The sequence below is a fragment of the Myripristis murdjan genome, chromosome 6 (genome assembly GCF_902150065.1).
Source record: "Myripristis murdjan chromosome 6, fMyrMur1.1, whole genome shotgun sequence".
In the NCBI taxonomy this organism is placed as follows: Eukaryota; Metazoa; Chordata; class Actinopteri; order Holocentriformes; family Holocentridae; genus Myripristis; species Myripristis murdjan.
In genome coordinates, this window is record NC_043985.1 from 34,603,370 (window position 1) to 34,623,199 (window position 19,830).

The 19,830-nt window shown below is 46.0% G+C and overlaps 1 protein-coding gene across 1 annotated transcript in view; it reads left to right on the plus strand.

The window, feature by feature from the left end:
- The window catches only part of LOC115361034 (metabotropic glutamate receptor 8-like), a 54,229-nt gene that overhangs the window by 24,313 nt on the left and 10,086 nt on the right, over window positions 1–19,830 (plus strand). The window contains exons 5-6 of the mRNA XM_030054269.1: window positions 13,383–13,522; window positions 14,672–15,607. Coding sequence (XP_029910129.1) covers window positions 13,383–13,522; window positions 14,672–15,607 — 1,076 coding nt within the window. The remainder of the gene's footprint in view (window positions 1–13,382; window positions 13,523–14,671; window positions 15,608–19,830) is intronic.

A 19,830-nucleotide genomic window follows, 5' to 3' on the forward strand; every position in this document is an offset into this window, starting at 1 on the left:
TGCTGAAACTTAAACTTGGTCCTTGTTTGCTGGTGAGAGGCGTGAAACCCTGAGCTGAAAACCTTCTCCAGCTCAGCGTCTCTCAGGAGGCAGAGCCTGAAAAACACAAATCCTCTCTGCACACCAGCTAAACAATTAGTACAAGCAGAAAAAAAAAAACAGATTAATTCCTCTGCATTTCACCTTCAGTCTCGGTTTGACTTTGTTGGGTCTGATGAAGAAGAGGGCAGACCTGGAGCACAGGACCTCAGGAGGGAACATAATCTGCTCTCCTCTGTGCTCTGCAGAGCCACTGAGCCTCTTCTGTATTCACCAGCCGCTGTTTCAGGATTAAGTGGAAGGAAAACGGTCTGAGGTGTCGAGAGATGGACGCTGAATTTCCACAAATTTCAGTTCCTTTTTGCTATCTAAGAGGTAGCGGGGGCCCAATCCCAGTAATCCTTGACTCTAAAAATTGCTCCGCCCCCCCCCGGCTGCTCTCCGCTCTTTGTGTCCGGCTGTAATCCCCGACTCGCTCGGTAAACTGCTTGTGGCTGAAGAGTTTCTTGTGTTGGCCGCTCGGCCTCAGAGAGCGAGCTGAGGACGAGGCTGCAGCGTTCACCCTCAGCTCCTCAGAGCTCCTCTGCGTTTGGCCTGTCCTCCACATCCTCCACGTCAACAAACCATCACATCCTGCAGGGAACTAAAGGTTTCCCAACATTAGAGCCATTTCTTGTGTTTATTGCAAATTATGGTTTCTCATTTTTCTAGTTTATCGAGGCGATGCTGTCTACACTCAGGACAGTAACGTGTTGCAGGCTGGCAGTGATACAGGTGAAGGTAACAGGCTGATATCAGGTGTTTCTCTGTGCCGTCTCACAGGAAGCAGAGCTCTCTGCTGAGGGTTTCCTACAGCACACACACACACACACACACACACACACAGAGAGAGAGAGAGAGAGAGAGTCTGACACACAAAGAAAGACAAACCAGTCAGTTCTGTGTTCTTTAGCCGGGAATCTGGCTTCGTTCTCAGGGTCTTATGTTCCACAGCTCAGTGTTCAACATAGAACCCTGAGAACACAGGATCCTGGGGACATAGGAACCTTGTAAAATAGGACCCTGGGAACATAGGAACCTTGTAACATAGGACCCTGGGAACATAGGAACCTTGTAACATGGGATCCTGGGAACACAGGACCCTGGGAACATAGGAACCTTGTAACATAGCACCCTGGGAACATAGGAACCTTGTAACATGGGATCCTGGGAACACAGGACCCTGGGAACATAGGAACCTTGTAACATAGCACCCTGGGAACAAAGGACCCTGGGAACATAGGAACCTTGGGAACATAGGAACCTTGTAACATAGCACCCTGGGAACATAGGAACCCTGTAACATAGGGCCCTTGTAACATAGGACCCTGGGAACATAGGCACCTTGTAACATGGGAACCTTGTAACATAGAACCCTGGGAACATAGCACACTGGGAATATAGGAACCTTGTAACACAGGACCCTGGGAACATAGGAACCTTGTAACATAGAACCCTGGGAACATAGCACACTGGGAATATAGGAACCTTGTAACACAGGACCCTGGGAACATAGGAACCTTGTAACATGGGAACCTTGTAACACAGGACCCTGGGAACATAGGAACCTTGTAACATGGGAACCTTGTAACATAGAACCCTGGGAACATAGGAACCTTTTAACATAGGACCCTGGGAACATAGGAACCTTGTAACATAGCACCCTGGGAACATAGGAACCTTGTAACATAGCACCCTGGGAACATAGGAACCTTTTAACATAGGAACCTTGTAACATAGCACCCTGGGAACATAGGAACCTTGTAACATAGGAACCTTGTATCATAGCACCCTGGGAACATAGAACCCTGGGAACATAGGAACCTTGTAACATAGCACCCTGGGAACATAGAACCCTGGGAACATAGGAACCATGTAACATAGGAACCTTGTAACATAGCACCCTGGGAACATAGGAACCTTGTAACATAGGAACCTTGTAACATAGCACCCTGGGAACATAGAACCCTGGGAACATAGGTTCTGACGAGTGCAGATATGCAGAACTGGGGAACATGGCACCCTGGGAACATAGGAACCTTGTAACATAGGAACCTTGTAACATAGAACCCTGGGAACATAGGAACCTTTTAACATAGGACCCTGGGAACATAGGAACCTTGTAACATAGGACCCTGGGAACATAGGAACCTTGTAACATAGCACTCTGGGAACATAGGAACCTTGTAACATAGGATCCTTGTAACATAGCACCCTGGGAACATAGGAACCTTGTAACATAGGAACCTTGTAACATAGCACCCTGGGAACATAGGAACCTTGTAACATAGGAACCTTGTAACATAGCACCCTGGGAACATAGGAACCTTGTAACATAGGAACCTTGTAACATAGCACCCTGGGAACATAGGAACCTTGTAACATAGGACCCTGGGAACATAGGAACCTTGTAACATAGCACCCTGGGAACATAGGAACCTTTTAACATAGGAACCTTGTAACATAGCACCCTGGGAACATAGGAACCTTGTAACATAGGAACCTTGTAACATAGCACCCTGGGAACATAGGAACCTTGTAACATAGGAACCTTGTAACATAGCACCCTGGGAACATAGGAACCTTGTAACATAGGAACCTTGTAACATAGCACCCTGGGAACATAGAACCCTGGGAACATAGGAACCTTGTAACATAGCACCCTGGGAACATAGAACCCTGGGAACATAGGAACCTTGTAACATAGGAACCTTGTAACATAGCACCCTGGGAACATAGGAACCTTGTAACATAGGAACCTTGTAACATAGCACCCTGGGAACATAGAACCCTGGGAACATAGGATCTGACGAGTGCAGATATGCAGAACTGGGGAACATGGCACCCTGGGAACATAGGAACCTTGTAACATAGGAACCTTGTAACATAGAACCCTGGGAACATAGGAACCTTTTAACATAGGACCCTGGGAACATAGGAACCTTGTAACATAGGACCCTGGGAACATAGGACCCTGGGAACATAGGAACCTTGTAACATAGCACTCTGGGAACATAGGAACCTTGTAACATAGGAACCTTGTAACATAGCACCCTGGGAACATAGGAACCTTGTAACATAGGAACCTTGTAACATAGCACCCTGGGAACATAGGAACCTTGTAACATAGGAACCTTGTAACATAGCACCCTGGGAACATAGGACCCTGGGAACATAGGAACCTTGTAACATAGGACCCTGGGAACATAGGAACCTTGTAACATAGCACCCTGGGAACATAGAACCCTGGGAACATAGGAACCTTGTAACATAGCACCCTGGGAACATAGAACCCTGGGAACATAGGAACCTTGTAACATCGGAACCTTGTAACATAGCACCCTGGGAACATAGGAACCTTGTAACATAGAAACCTTGTAACATAGCACCCTGGGAACATAGGAACCTTGTAACATAGCACCCTGGGAACATAGGAACCTTGTAACATAGAAACCTTGTAACATAGCACCCTGGGAACATAGGAACCTTGTAACATAGCACCCTGGGAACATAGAACCCTGGGAACATAGGAACCTTGTAACATAGCACCCTGGGAACATAGAACCCTGGGAACATAGGAACCTTGTAACATCGGAACCTTGTAACATAGCACCCTGGGAACATAGGAACCTTGTAACATAGAAACCTTGTAACATAGCACCCTGGGAACATAGGAACCTTGTAACATAGCACCCTGGGAACATAGGAACCTTGTAACATAGAAACCTTGTAACATAGCACCCTGGGAACATAGGAACCTTGTAACATAGCACCCTGGGAACATAGAACCCTGGGAACATAGGAACCTTGTAACATAGCACCCTGGGAACATAGAACTCTGGGAACATAGGAACCTTGTAACATCGGAACCTTGTAACATAGCACCCTGGGAACATAGGAACCTTGTAACATAGAACCCTGGGAACATAGGAACCTTGTAACATAGAAACCTTGTAACATAGCACCCTGGGAACATAGAACCCTGGGAACATAGGAACCTTGTAACATAGAAACCTTGTAACATAGCACCCTGGGAACATAGAACCCTGGGAACATAGGATCTGACGAGTGCAGATATGCAGAACTGGGGAACATGGCACCCTGGGAACACAGGGATGTCTCCCTTTAATTGCCCGTAGAGAGAAGCAGCTGGAGGATCTGGTGGGGAAGCTGAACCTCCTCCTCCTCCTCCTCCTCCTCCTTCTCCTCCTCCCCCTCCTCCTCCTCCTCCTCCTCCTCACGTGTCTCTGCCTTCCGCTCGCTGCCTTGATCTTCCAAGAAATTTTAATACCTGCGACAGGACGGCTCGACTGTATTCTGTGCACCTCCTCCCCTCACCTCTCCCCTCACCTCTCCCCTCACCTCCTCCCCTCACTCTCCCACCTGAAAGTGGGGATTCAATTTGAATAATTTCCCTATCTGCCTGCTCAGGCGTCGGGCCAGCAGGGAGAGATACGGGGAAGCGGCGCTCTTGGCTGCCTTCGCGCAGCACAACACGAAACGAGCCGAGCGACAAGGAGACGGAGGAGATTTTGAGACAATCTGCACCTCGGAGGGTTTCATCTCTCTGCCAGACTTGATGAATGTGTGTTATTTCAGGAAGGGAAGAGAGACATGAGACGGCGAGGCAGCGGTGGATATGGCCGCGGGGCTGAACGTGTGAATGTGCGTGCAGGCGGAGCCGCATTAAAGTGCCGCGTTCGGGGCTTAAACATCACAGTTTGTTGCCTCGTTTCAGTGAATTAAACCTAATGAGGAGGAAAACAAAGGAGGAGAGGAGTCGCGAGCGCACACATCAGGAAGTCACATCTATCAGGTTCCAGCCGGAGGCCAAACCGCAGCCAGGACGCCCCGACAAACCAGCTGATTCAGGACGAACGGGGGTGTGTGTGTGTGTGTGTGTGCACTGCAAAAACTCAAAATCTTACCAAGATTATTTGTCTTATTTCAAGTCAAAAATGTCTTATTTCTAGTTAAAATATCTCATTACACTTAAAATAAGACATGATCACCTCAGAAGTAACAGAAGTAAGAAATTTGTTTCTTGTTTCAAGCTAATTTTCACTTGAAACAAGTGAAAATTGTCTAAAAACAAGTTCCTTCTGAGGTGATCATGTCTTATTTTAAGTGTAATGAGATATTTTAACTAGAAATAAGACATTTTTGACTTGAAATAAGACAAATAATCTTGGTAAGATTTCGCATTTTTGCAGTGTGTGTGTGTGTGTGTGTGTACACCAAACATTTGCAGGGTGCAACTTTGCAAATGCCAAATTCTTTTTTTTTTTTTTTTTTTTTTTTTTTTTTTTTTTTGAATAATAATAGTACTTTTTTGAAGACATTTTGAAATAATCCCATTAGTGTTTGTCATTATTTCTGACATTTTTGATGTGAATGTGCTTTTATACTTCTGAGTGTGTACAGCATATTCCACGTTTTGTTCCTTATTTGCTTTTTTAACATTTTTTTAAGAGCATCCAACAGGTGACGTGTGAAACTAGAACAGATCCACAGACTCTCCCAGTCTGTGGATCATCCATAGAAACAGAAGAGGATAGAATCAGCACGAGCTTTTACTGCAGGACATTTTTACTGCACTACTTCTACTTCTACTGCAGTCACATACCAGCAGAGGAACAGTACTTCTACTTCTACTGCAGTCACATACCAGCAGAGGAACAGTACTTCTACTTCTACTGCAGTCACATACCAGCAGAGGAACAGTACTTCTACTTCTACTGCAGTCACATACCAGCAGGGTGACAGTACTTGTACCGGTGCAGTAGTCTGTGTACTTTGTAGTACTCTGACCTCGACATGTCAGGATCCTCGGCTCAGATGCAGCAGCACAGATGCATCATGGGTGAAGTGTGACCCCGGCTCATGTGTGTGTTTTGTGCCTGATCGAGCCTGTTATGGCTGTGCATGTGTGACCCAGTACACACACACACACACACACACACACACACACACACACACATGTCACAGCGTGTTTGGACTGGGAGCACCATGCTTGGTTGAGCGTGTGGCGCAGCCTCACACACACACACACACACACACACACACACACACACACACATCACACATGAACACCATGACCGCCGCTTCCCACTTTTTTTCTGCTCCTGTGAACACGGGGGTGGGGGCTGGAGGAGTGTGTGTGTGTGTGTGTGTGTGTGTGTGTGGGGAGGAGGGGGAGGGGGCGGGGGGATCAGCCGTAATTCCATATTTGAAATGCGGCGAATCAGCCGTCCCGGTTGAAGCGGCGGTGACAGCGGCGTGGCGGCGGCCGCGGGGCTGCTCGCCCACTCAGCCGTGTTCACACTCGCCCAAGTGGCCGCGCTCCTGCGTTTATTTTTAGCCGAGCGTCAGGCGGCTAATGGAGACGGGAGCGTTTGTGCTAATGTTAGCGCTCGCCGCGATGAGCCCATCTGCGGGACGGGCTCCGTGGCGAGCCCGTCCTGAGCGGGGTCAGCCGAGCGTGGGCGAGCAGGCGGCCCGTCAGCCAGGCTTCCCCCATCCGACCGGACAGGCACGGCTGCTCTCCCAGGGCCGATCCCGACGCTCCCGTTTCAGGAGGAGTTTCCCGATTCGGCACAGAAATCGGGACGCGGGAGGGCGAGGGAACGAGGAGGTCACGTCTAAAAAAAACCAAACAAATAAAAACATGACATGTCAATGAACCTTAAAATACCAGAAACGGTTCTTCAGAGTGAAGCCCAAGAGGAACCATCTTGGGTTCAGGAAAGAACCTTTTTTTAATGGTTCTTTAGTCATTTTTCAGAATAAAAGTCTCTCAGATGATTCTGTATCAGGTTGAAAACCAACATGAACGTGTTGTTGGCCGGTTCTCCACGTTCCTTGTTCCTTCACTGGGTTCCAGACGAGCTATTAAAAATGTTTTCTGATGGTTTATAGAGCGAGACATTAATCCATTCACTGAGGAAATAATCTGCACATTAACTGGGTGGATGTTTTTGTGTATTTGTACTTTTTAAAGTCAGTAATGTGACTTTTCCTTCAGCTGTTTTCTGCCTGAGTTCTGTCCTTCACTGCATTTTAAATCAGATCCATGACAGAGAACAGACTGTGGAACCTTTCACAATAAAAGCTCAGCCAACAGAGGGGAGAAGAGGAACCCGCTTCTACTTTGTTGGTTTTACTTTTTGTCATTTTCCAAATTTCACAATAAAAGCTGCACAGTAAAAAAGTGCAGATGCTGGATGGGAGCGAGGTCCCGTCATGTTGCCATGGGAACCTGACGACCAACATGAAGCTCCCAAAACCAAACACACTAACGCAGAACCTCAAACAAACACTGTGAGGTTTTATCTGTCCCTCAGGAAGCAGAGACGAGCCTCAGGACAGGACAAAATGAAAGAAACCAAACCACATTTTCTAAAACTTTTATTTAATATGACAAAGACAAAGACTTCGAGTTTAGGACTGTCTCATAAACAGTGACAGCTCCTTCCAGAGAGCAGAGGAGCGTCCCGACAGGACGAGGGGACGTCCAGGACAGACACTGAGTCGCCATGGAAGCGGCTTTAAACAGAGAGCGCGTCCCATCCAGATGAAAACACCAGCACGCCGCTGCCCCCTGTGGCCGGAGGGCTACTTCACGTTTTACTGAAAAATGAGTTCATACAAAACAAAGGAAGAAAGAATCACATTTTGGGAGGTTCTTACAACATCTACAACAGGCAGGGGCCTCACAGGAAGTGACGTGGGAGCTAATGAGCAGAAGAACATCCAAACAGCTCCAAACTGTTTTTAATACACACACACACACACACACACACACACACACACACACACACACACAGGCAGGCCTCTTCCACGCCTCGTCGATACAGAGATGAATTCAATACGCCGGAGATCTCACTCTGCCGTTTCCTCGACCCAACACACACACACACACACACCGCACACACACACTCTGCACACACTCCTATTGAATTGCAGTGGGTGGATTAATGGAGTGTGAGGCCGCCGCTCGCTGTATCTGCTGACAGACAGGAGAAACCCGAGCGGTGACATCACCGCCGCCGCCAGCAGGAAGTCTGCGATGGAGGATCGACGGTCTGGGGCTCGTTCACCCTGCCGATACAGGAAATGAAGTGTGTGTGTGTGTGTGTGTGTGTGTGTGTGTGTGTGTGTGTGTGTGTGTGTGGACGAGCTCGACTATTAGTGAGCTGAAGGTGTGTGTGTGTGTGTGTGTGTGTGGAGGAGCTCGACTATTAGTGAGCTGAAGGTGTGTGTGTGTGTGTGTGTGTGTGTGTGTGGCTGGCTGGTAACCAGGTTATGAGGCACAGGCAGAATATTGCTTTTATAATTCGGCTCATTTTCAACAAGATTTCCATCGTCCCCTCAGTTTGTCTGAAAGATCCTGTTCGCCTCATCAGACGGGACAGCGGGCCGACACCCGGACAGGATGGGACAGGTGGAGCTGGGTGGGGCATGACAGGGTGGGACAGGCGGAGCAGGGCGGGGTTAAGGGTTAAGGGTTGCCGACTCCTTTGTCCTGAGTGTGTGTGAGCCACTTTGTGCTAACAGCCACAGTGGAGGTCAGTATCAGGATTTATGACTTGGGCAGATGTGTGTGTGTGTGTGTGTGTGTGTGTGTCCAGTCTCTCCATGCCTCCTGGAGGTGGAAAACACTCAGACCTTGATCTGAGGCTCAAAGCATCTCTCTCTTTTCTGTTCAGCGCTCAGACGCATGCAACCACACACACTCACACACACTCACACACACTCACACACACACACACTCACACACACACACACACACACACACACACACACACACACACACACACACACACACTCACACACACACACACACACTCACACTCACACACACACACTCACTCACTCAAACACTTGTCTGAACGCAGCAATGAGAGTTGAAGCATCATGGACTTTTCCTGTCATTTGTTTATTTATCACAGTGTGTGTGTGTGTGTGTGTGTGTGTGTGTGTGTGTGTGAGTGTGTGTGTGTGTGTGTGTGTGTGTGTGTGTGTGTGTTGACTTTCTGATCATTTTCTTGTAACCTTTTTGTAATTAATTTCTCGCTTATTTTCAAATCATTTCTTGCTAATGTGCTCATCACATTTTTCCCTGTGTTTCTGAAATTAGTCTTGTAATTATTTTTTTTTTTTAATTTCTTGTCATAAATAAGATTTATAGTCATTTTTAGGTAATTTTCTTTTCTTTCTCTTCTTTTTTTTTTAAATTAATGTCCCAGTAATATATTTGCTAGTTTGCTTTTAAAGAAATCAATTGAGTTTTCTTATAATATAAAAAATCATAGTTTTTAGGTAATTTCTTATTTCATCTTCTTATTATCATTTTGCTTTTTTTTTTTTTTTTTTTTACTAATGATCCTGTAATTTTGACACTTTTTTTTCTTTGAGAGAGAAATTAAGAGTTTTCTTGTAATTGTAAAAATGCCGAGGGAGGCTGGAGCCACAGCACAACAGCCGCCGGCAGCACGGCACACACTTACATTTTATTTTCACCGCTTTTCTTTCTTTTCTTTCTTTTCTTTCTTTTCTCTCTTTTCTCTCTTCTTGCTCGCCTCTTGTTTTTCATGCAGATTCTCTCAAACCTGAAGCCGTTTTTCCCGTCGGCTGAATGAGGAAGAAGTGAAAAACTTTAAACCGATAAACTTTTTCCCCGAGACTGAAACACAAAAACCAAAAGTCCTGAGTTTTGTCTATCGATTCTTTTGTCTAAATACTCCAGACTAGCAGTGATGGTTTGGTGTTGATCAATACTTCAAGTAAACCTGACTTTCCTTTGCAGTGTTGGGTTATATAAGAAACAGCAAGTCCTGGTTCCCATTTTTTAAATAAATTAATCGTCTCTTTTCTTGTTATTTTCCTATTTGAACTGGAAAGTAGATCCGGCAGGTAGCGTCCATGTGGTAACCTTGTGCCAGGAAGAAACGACCTGATAGTTGCTATTCTCATAAATAATTTTTAATTAAACAATAAAAAAAAGTGGGAACCGGGACTTATTGTTTTCTATATTGTCATAATCCTCTTTGTTGTTGTTGGAACACACGAAGAGTCTGGATTTCTCTCAGACACATGAAGGTGATGAGCCAATTAGCAGGAAATGACCTGAAAACGAGCAAGAAACTAGCAATGAATTATGGGAGAATGACCACAAAAAGGAAAACTATTTCATTTTGCTTTATTGTTTTCAATGTCAGTTTCATTTTAATTGTTTTTTAAAGCAGGTTTGCTAGTTTAGTTTGTTTTTGTATAATTCAGGGTATTTGTCGGGGCGAGATTCAAAAAGGTCAGAAAAAGTTTTATTGTGTAATAAAAACTCATCAAAACATTTTCACACATCTTTTTCATTATTTCATTATTTTTCGTTAACGATAATAAACGTGGTCCTGAGTTAGCAGACTCATTTTTCCGCTGCGTTCAGGTGCTGGTGGAAAACGTGGAACAACATTGTTTTGTTTCGTCGTTTCTGTTTACAGATGAATAATGTTGACGCATAAGAAAAGAACGTTTTAATTTTATGCTCATTTTTCTCTGAGCAGTCAGAAGCAGCTTGTCCTGTTGGTTTACATGTTTATTTATTTTTTATTTTATTTTTATTTTTTGCACAATAAAAGCAAAACATCAGAACAAGAATGAAATAACAATAGATTGTGCAGGTGAGATACAGAAAACCCCAGGGGCTTATAAGAGAATCCCACCTCAAAATTTTATTACATAAAAAAAAGAAAAAATGTCAACAAACCAACAAAAAAGAGCAAATATACATTAAGTCAATGCAAATATACATTAGATCAATGCAGTAAATGTGTGTAAAGGTGTATAGACCTATGTGAGTATGTGTACATGTGAGTGTACATGTTTATGTATGAATGTGAATATGAATATGAGTGTGTGAAGGCAAAATACGAAACAATGGTCTGCTTTCATCTGAGTCGTGTGAAAACGACCAAACCAGATGAAGACAGTCACACCGGATCAAACCAGGTGTTATTCCCCAGCAGACGAACGGCCCGTCGGCTGTGGAGACGACCTGAGAAAAGCCTGCAGGTGTTGACTTGGAGCTTCTGGTGTTGAGTTCTCAGAGAGGAAGTCGTATTTTCAGCTCGTCAGGGAGTGAAGGTGCTGCACGTGTGAAGCGGCTCGAGCCAAACTGCTATAAATATCCGGTGTGAGTGGCGCCCGGCTGCCATCTGCCAGGCCTGCAGAGCGCCGCTGGGAAACAGACGAGCCTGAAATCTGACCTGCGACCAGCGATCGCTGTCAGGAAAGCAAACCGTCGCTGCCGGCAAAAAGCATCGATTTATGCTTTTGGCCCTCAAAGCAGCTGCTCTTATGCAACTTCAATAATTGATGCTGCCCGGAGACGCAGTTAAAATCCATCATGAGGGCGAGAGGCCTGAGGGTACGGGGTTTACCCTCCAAACATGAATCACAGATTGGATTCTGCAGTAAAACTCTGCCCCTGAATACATTATATGATGGTGTACTGACAAATGTTCCTCCTCTGCTTCTACTGCAGTTTGTGATTAACTACATTTCCCAGAATGCCGATCCACAAACCTGAAAGCTTTGGGTTTTACGGAAACCTCAACCTGACTTGTTGCTGCATTGCATTGTGGTCAATGTGCCGCTCCTCTCGGTGGATCTTCCATGTTGGCGTTCTCCCAGTCCGGCCAGTTCAGATCAAACCTCCACACCGAGACTTCAAACAGAGAAATGATCACATGATCTAAAAACTGAGCAGCTCACATCAAAGCTCCTGCCCGAAGCTTTTCCACAGGTTAGTCACAACAGAGCTTGAGGGGATTTCCCAACACCTTTTTCACCTCTGGACATCCAGTGGTCCAATTCCTATGGGTAGTATTGCCTGTTAGCTTAGCATAAAGACTTGAAGTCTATGAGATTTGTTAGCCTGGCTCTGTCAAAGTGAAACAATAAGCCTTCCAGCAGCTCTGGCATTAAACACACCTGTGGACATGAACATCAGTTGAGGCGTCGACTGAAAGGTTTTGCTTGACTTTGAAGAATGTGACGTATTTCCCATTCACGTATAATGGAGGGTCCAATGGGTCCATATCTCCAGAGCCGAAGGTCCTAGCGACTCGGAACCAACATCCACCTGGGGGTTTCTGGAGACGCCGAACACGCCGGTCCTCACCCCGCGTCTCTACAAGCTTCTGTTCTGAAGACAGAGGCATATCTTCTACTGTATATCGTGGGGGGACAAACTAGTGTCTTCTCAGTTTTTTGGGGTTGCGAGCACGACGCCTGACCCCCTATAGTTCCACCCTGGGGTGATTGCGTCACTAATATCTTCAGTGGTCGTGTCTGTATTTCACACAGAGGAATGCGTGTTTGTGATCCATGTGAGTGTGAAACCTGAAGCTCCAGCATTTGGAAATATGTTCATAATGGGAGTTAAATCTCTATCAACACGAGGGGGGCGGGGGGGTTCCAGCCCGAGGCGAGCTGTGTGATTCATGGCCGTGCAGATGTGATTTGCGATGCATTTATTCATGCTGAAGAAGAGCAGCAGCAGGACAGCAGGACGCCGTCAGACCGCCGCCCACGCGCTAATTAGAAAGCAGGAGGACGCTTCTGCTCGCCGTCTCGGCTTCAGCTGCTGCTCCTCGGTCACGTCAAAGTTCAGGCTCAGCGGGTCGGCGTCCGTCACCGTACGACACTCATGCACAGCGCAGCTTTGAAGTAACTTAAAGGGGAAATTTAAGGGGAAATTTGAAGTTAAAACACTAAAAGTACGGCGGCATAACAGGGGCGCTGTGGGAAGGAAAAAAATGTCAGAGCCTGGGGGAAAGGGTAATACTCCAAGACAAAAAACAAGATGAAATCCCTGAAAATTCTGAGACTATAAAGTCACGAAACTGACAATCCCGAGTTCCTTTCCAAGTTTTTTTTTTTTTTTTTTTTTTTTGTGAATTTGTTACTTTATAATCTCATGATTATTTTCATTATTGTCATATTGTCATATTGTCAATGAATATGAAAGGTCTGAACAGAAATGAAAACAAGTGGCACACATCAGATAAATATAACAGTCATAATGAACATTAGAACAAAACAAAGTTAAAAACAGTTGAAGTCATAAAATCAAATTCAGCTGTTAGAGCCAATTAAGTCATTAATCCTGAACTCAGTGATAAGATTACATCTCATCCAGAAAATTCAGATTTGAAAACTGAAATTTGGCAGTGAAAGTGAGTCAAGTCGGTGATTTAAGAAAAAACAAACATTTGAACCTGCTCTGCTTCCTGTTTCCACAGGAAGTGCCGGCACGCCCGTCATCTTCAACGAGAACGGCGACGCCCCTGGACGCTACGACATCTTCCAATACCAGATCAATAACCAATCGACGGCAGAGTACAAGATGATCGGCCACTGGACCAACGAGCTGCACCTGAACGTAAGAACGGCTGATCTGAGGTCAGATCCCGGAGGAGACGGAGCCTGAAGTACTCAGAAACAGATCGTTAGAGCCAAAACAGTAACATGGTGATGATGATGATGATGATGATGATGGTGATGATAGTGGCTGTGCTGCATGCTGGCAATAAATGTCCAGAAGACAAACGTCGGCGTTCCTGTGTTTGCGTAAAGTTCTCCAGATGTAACTTTATTCAAACTGCAGCCGTCCACAGTCTCATGGTGGAGAATGTAACGGAAACGAGGCGCCGCCGGTTAAAAACAAGCAGTGTTGGGACCAATTACTCACAAAACTAATAAGATACAATTACTAATTACTTCTGTAAAAAAGTAATTTTGATTACTACTCAATTACTGCCTCAGAAGAGTAATTCAATTACTGGGGAAAGTAATTTTTATGATTACTTTTTTCTTTTCTTAAATCCTCGTATTAATGCACATATTTTTGCGTTGCTGTTGCAGTGTGGACATTGCTGTCAAATTTCATCTGTCATTGTCAGTGTTGGGCACATTACTTTGAAAAAGTCATTCATTATAGTTTAAAGTAGTGATGTCAGTTAGTCAGGATGGGGAATTGAACCCCCGGTCTTCTGTATGGCAGGCGGAGATACTATCCGCTCTGCCGTCAGGGAACACGTACACTTCTTGTAATTTGTGCTCAGTCATTCTCCATGCATGTTGAAAAGTTACGAAAAACTGCAAAGTCCAAAAGCGTGACGTTAGCGTGACGTCAGAGCAAAATGGCCGCCGCGTGGCTCTGGTCCACAGTCGACTCAGTGAGCGCAGGGATTATTCCTCACCTGCAGCGTCTTCACAAACTCAGTCTGATGGCTTCCTGTTGGGGAAAATTGAGATTTTTGGTCCAAACAGCCGCCATGAGGAAGGTGAAAGTACATGAGGTGGCAGCAGAGGCAGACTGATGAGCAGTAACTCACAGATAAGACTGAAGTAGTAACGAAATGAGTGAAAAGCACAAATCAAGATGTAAACAAACAGACAAATAAATGCATAAATTAATAAAAATGGAAAGTTGAGAAAATAAAGTTTAAATGGGAAAACAGGCTAAAACACATAATAAGTACAGAAATAAATCAATAAAACAGCCCTGTGTTGATCCTCCCCTCTCCAGATGGAAGCGCTGCAGTGGGCGAGCGGCGACGCCTCCGTCCCGGCGTCGGTGTGCAGCCTGCCCTGCCGGACGGGCGAGCGGAAGAAGGTGGTGAAGGGCGTGGCGTGCTGCTGGCACTGCGAGCGCTGCGAGGGCTACCACTTCCAGGCCAGCGAGTTCACCTGCGAGCTCTGCCCGTACGAGCGCCGGCCCGACCGCAACCGCACCGGCTGCCAGCCCATCCCCATCATCAAGCTGGAGTGGCACTCGCCCTGGGCCGTGGTGCCCGTCTTCATCTCCATCCTGGGCATCGTCGCCACCACCTTCGTCATCGCCACCTTCGTCCGCTACAACGACACGCCCATCGTGCGCGCCTCGGGCCGCGAGATGAGCTACGTGCTGCTGACGGGCATCTTCCTGTGCTACGTCATCACCTTCCCCATGATCGCGGCGCCCGACGTGGCCGTGTGCTCGCTGCGCCGCATCTTCCTGGGCCTGGGCATGTGCTTCAGCTACGCCGCGCTGCTCACCAAGACCAACCGCATCCACCGCATCTTCGAGCAGGGCAAGAAGGCGGTGACGGCGCCCCGCTTCATCTCGCCGGCCTCCCAGCTGGTCATCACCTTCTCGCTCATCTCCGTGCAGCTGCTGGGCGTCTTCGTGTGGTTCGTCGCCGACCCGCCGCACACCTTCGTGGATTACGGCGAGCAGCGCACGCAGGATCCCGAGAACGCCCGCGGCGTGCTGAAGTGCGACATCTCCGACCTGTCGCTCATCTGCTCGCTGGGCTACAGCATCCTCCTGATGGTCACATGCACTGTTTACGCCATCAAGACGCGCGGCGTGCCAGAGACCTTCAACGAGGCCAAGCCCATTGGATTTACCATGTACACCACCTGCATCATCTGGCTGGCCTTCATCCCCATCTTCTTCGGCACGGCGCAGTCCGAGGAGCGGGTGAGTGAGGCTTTACCTGACATCCATGTTCACACCTGGAAACATCCTCCATCCTCTTTTCTGTTTGCATGAGATTCAAACCATCACCTGAGGCAGGAAACCCGGAGAAACGTGTTGTGGGTTCTGTCTTCAGCCTCCATCAGGATGCCAGAGCTCCTGAAAGTCACAAACTTTAAGAAAATGCAGTTTTAATGCGTCCGGCGGCGCTGCTGAGCCTCTAACCCTAACCTTAACCTAACCCTAACCCTAATCCTAACCCTAACCCTGCAAAGGAACAGCTACAGTGGTGTGAAAAAGTGTTTGCCCCCTCCCTGATTTCTTATTTTTTTGCATGTTTGTCACACTTAAATGTTTCAGATTATCAAACAAATTTAAATATAAGACAAAGATAACAAGTAAACACAAAATGGTTTTTATTATTAAGGGTGAAAAAAAAAATCAAACCTACACGGCCCTGTGTGAAAAAGTGTTTGCCCCCTAAACCTAATAAGTGGTTGGGCCACCCTTAGCAGCAACAACTGCAATCAGGCGTTTGCGATAACTTGTAATGAGTCTCTTACAGCGCTGTGCAGGAAGTTTGGCCCACTCATCTTTGCAGAATTGTTGTAATTCAGCTACATTGTAGGGTTTTCGAGCATGAACCGCCTTTTGAAGGTCATGCCACAGCATCTCAATAGGATTCAGGTCAGGACTTTGACTAGGCCACTCCAAAGTCTTCATTTTGTTTTTCTTCAGCCATTCAGAGGTAGATTTGCTGGTGTGTTTTGGATCATTGTCCTGCTGCAGAACCCAAGTTCGCTTCAGCTTGAGGTCACGAACAGATGGCCGGACATTCTCCTTTAGGATTTTTTGGTAGAGAGCAGAATTCATGGTTCCATTTACCACAGCAAGTCTTCCAGGTCCTGAAGCAGCAAAGCAGCCCCAGACTATCACACTACCACCACCATGTTTGACTGTTGGTATGATGTTCTTTTTCTGAAATGCTGTGTTAGTTTTATGCCAGATGGAACGGGACACACACCTTCCAAAAAGTTCAACTTTTGTCTCATCAGTCCACAGAATATTTCCCCAAAAGTCTTGGGGATCATCAAGACGTTTTCTGGCAAAACTGAGACGAGCCTTTGTGTTTTTTTTGCTCAGCAGTGGTTTTTGTCTTGGAACTCTCCCATGGATGCCATTTTTGCCCAGTCTCGTTCTTATGGTGGAGTCATGGACACTGACCTTCACTGAGGCAAGTGAGGCCTGCAGCTCTTTAGATGTTGTTCTGGCTTCTTTTGTGACCTCTTGGATGAGTCGTAGCTGCACTCTTGGGGTAATTTTGGTCGGCCGGCCACTCCTGGGAAGGTTCACCACTGTTCCATGTTTTCACCATTTGTGGATAATGGCTCTCACTGTGGTTCACTGGAGTCCCAAAGCTTTAGAAATGGCTTTGTAACCTTTTCCAGACTGATAGATCTCAATAACTTTCTTTCCCATTTGTTCCTGAATTTCTTTGGATCTCAGCATAAAGTCTAGCTTTTGAGGATCTTTTGGTTTACTTCACTTTGTCAGAGAGGTTCTATTTAAGTGATTTCTGGATTGAGAACAGGTATGGCAGTAATCAGGCCCAGTTGTGGCTAGAGAAATTGGACTCAGCTGTGATAAACCACAGTGAAGTTATGTTTTAACAGGGGGCAAACCCTTTTTCACACAGGGCCAGGTAGGTTTGGATTTTTTTCCCCCCTTAATAATAAAAACCTTCATTTAAAAACTGCATTTTGTGTTTACTTGTGTTATCTTTGTCTTATATTTAAATTTGTTTGATGATCTGAAACATTTACGTGTGACAAACATGCAAAAAAATAAGAAATCAGGGAGGGGGCAAACACTTTTTCACACCACTGTAACAGCTAACAGCAGGCTAGCCAACGTCTTCCTTTACCTAACATCATGTTAGCTAATGATTTCCTAGCGAATAGTACGCTAGCCAATGTCTTCCTAACTAGCAATGAGTTAACTCAAATACTCAGATATTCTCTGAGATTAAAGTGGTAAATATGAGAAAAAGATTGCAAATTTATGTGGAAAAAACTCAACAATTCTGAGATCATAAAGTCCTGAAATTCATGGGAAATAAGTTTTGCCTTTTTCTTGGTGAAGGAAACACATCGCCTCACTTTGCTGAATCTGCTTCTTGGTTCTTTGACCCCAAAAAAGAAAAGAAAAACTATTTTTATGAGTTTTTTCTTGTAATTTTGTGACTTAATATCAGATTTTTTTTTTCTCATAAATTTACTACTTTAATCTGAAAGAAGATCCCAGGTTTTGGTCGTGTCCAGATGTGCGGGTTGGTTGGTTGCTGTTCAGTCTGAAGCAGCTCTGGGATGATCTCATGGATCCACTGGATGTTTTTGTCTTTTAGATCAAACTGATCAAACTCTCTCTCTCCCCAGCAGAGCCTAAAGGTCGAGCGAGCTTATTTCCTGTTTGACAGAAAGCTGCAAGCGGCAGTGAACCAGCACATCTGTCCTCTCAGTCATTAAACAAAAAATGCAAAGAAAATCGAGCACAAATCAAAACACAGTAGAAACAACATGGTGACAATATTCAAGCAAAACAAATCACAAAGCAAAAGGAAAACATCAAGTTCAATATAAACTGAGTTAACAGATTCATGCAAGAAGAAGAAGAAGAAGAAGAAGAAGAAGAAGAAGAAGAAGAAGAAGCTTCCAGCTGTGGTTTTATTTCTTCAAGCAGTGATTTTAATCACACGTGTCTGAATTCTGATGGATTATTGATCACTTATGATTTACTTCATGTCCCCGTCATGGAGCTCAGAGCCCAACTGGCGTCCCGGTGCAGTGTGTGTGTGTGTGTGTGTGTGTGTGTGTGTGTGTGTGTGTGTGTGTGTGTGTGTGGTAACTGTTAGCAGTGCACATCTGTAATGTTAATGGATGACAATCAGTGTGATCAGTCAGCAGAGAGACAGCAGACTGTCTCTGTCTCTGCAGTCTCACACACACACACACACACACACACACACACACACACACACACACACTGTAGCACTGATCAATCAGGATTTCAAATTCCAGTGCCAAACATATTAACTTTGTTTCCATGGCGACCAGAGTCCAGGTTGTTGTGAGTAACTGATTACTCAGAAACTCCACGGTAACCACCTGCACCTTTCCCTGGGCTGTTGCCATGGCAACAGCGGCGCTGCGGCGGGGGGGAGCACCCGGGTCATTCCATTTAAAACCAGCCAATCAAAAACTTTCCCACCTGACCTCCTCAGATGCCCCTTTTCCACCAGAAAACACCTGCTGCTAGTTCGGAGCTGGTGCTAGAGCCGGTGCTTAACTGGTGCCAACGAAGAACCGGTTTGCTTTTCCACCACCCTAGAGCCAAGAGGAGCCAAGTCAGAGCCACGTCATGACGTCATCGGAAAACGTGATGACGTGGGTGCGCGAGACGCCCGCTCAGAATCACAATAACCATCATGAATGAATGAATGAATGATACTTTATTAATCCTTTGCAGGAAATGACATTGTCACGGCAGCTTCATCACTTCAACACACATCAAACTGCACACTCATACAGTCCAGCGGCTGCAGCGTCTCTGTCTCTGTCCGCCCGTCCTGTCCTGAAGCCGCTGAAACTGATCAGTGAGTCGGGGATGATGTTCGTGAGCCGCGTCTCAGTCAAGCATAACGCTGCTTTCCCCATACAGTTTGTGTCCATATGATGCTGCTTTCCCCATACAGTTTGTGTCCATATAACGCTGCTTTCCCGATACAGTTTCTGGCCCCGGGTGGAGCAGGATCTGGATTTATTAGCGATGCAAATACTGCTTGTGTCTTTACAAGCCTACATTTCAATACAGAGGCGAAAAACACAATTATTGCCGGCTACCTGTCGGATTCGTGATCGGAACGAATGACAGCGATGTTTAGTTATAAAACGGGTGCTTCTCATCCTTAAATGTAATTTGCTGAGCTGCGTTCCATGCCGTTGTAAAATCAGTATAACCCGCGGCTTCTCGGGGATTATTGTTTATGTTTATAGCGTTCGCAGTTCCTGTTTTGTTTTGTAACCCCACCCACCAATGACGCGGTGGGCCGCGTCATCGGTTCTTTCTCTGGCTCCTGTTTAGCCCCTGCTCGGAGTCGGTGCTTGCCTAGCACCAGTTTGGCACCAGTTTGGCCCCTGCTTGGGCGGTGGAAAACCAAAAAACTGGTG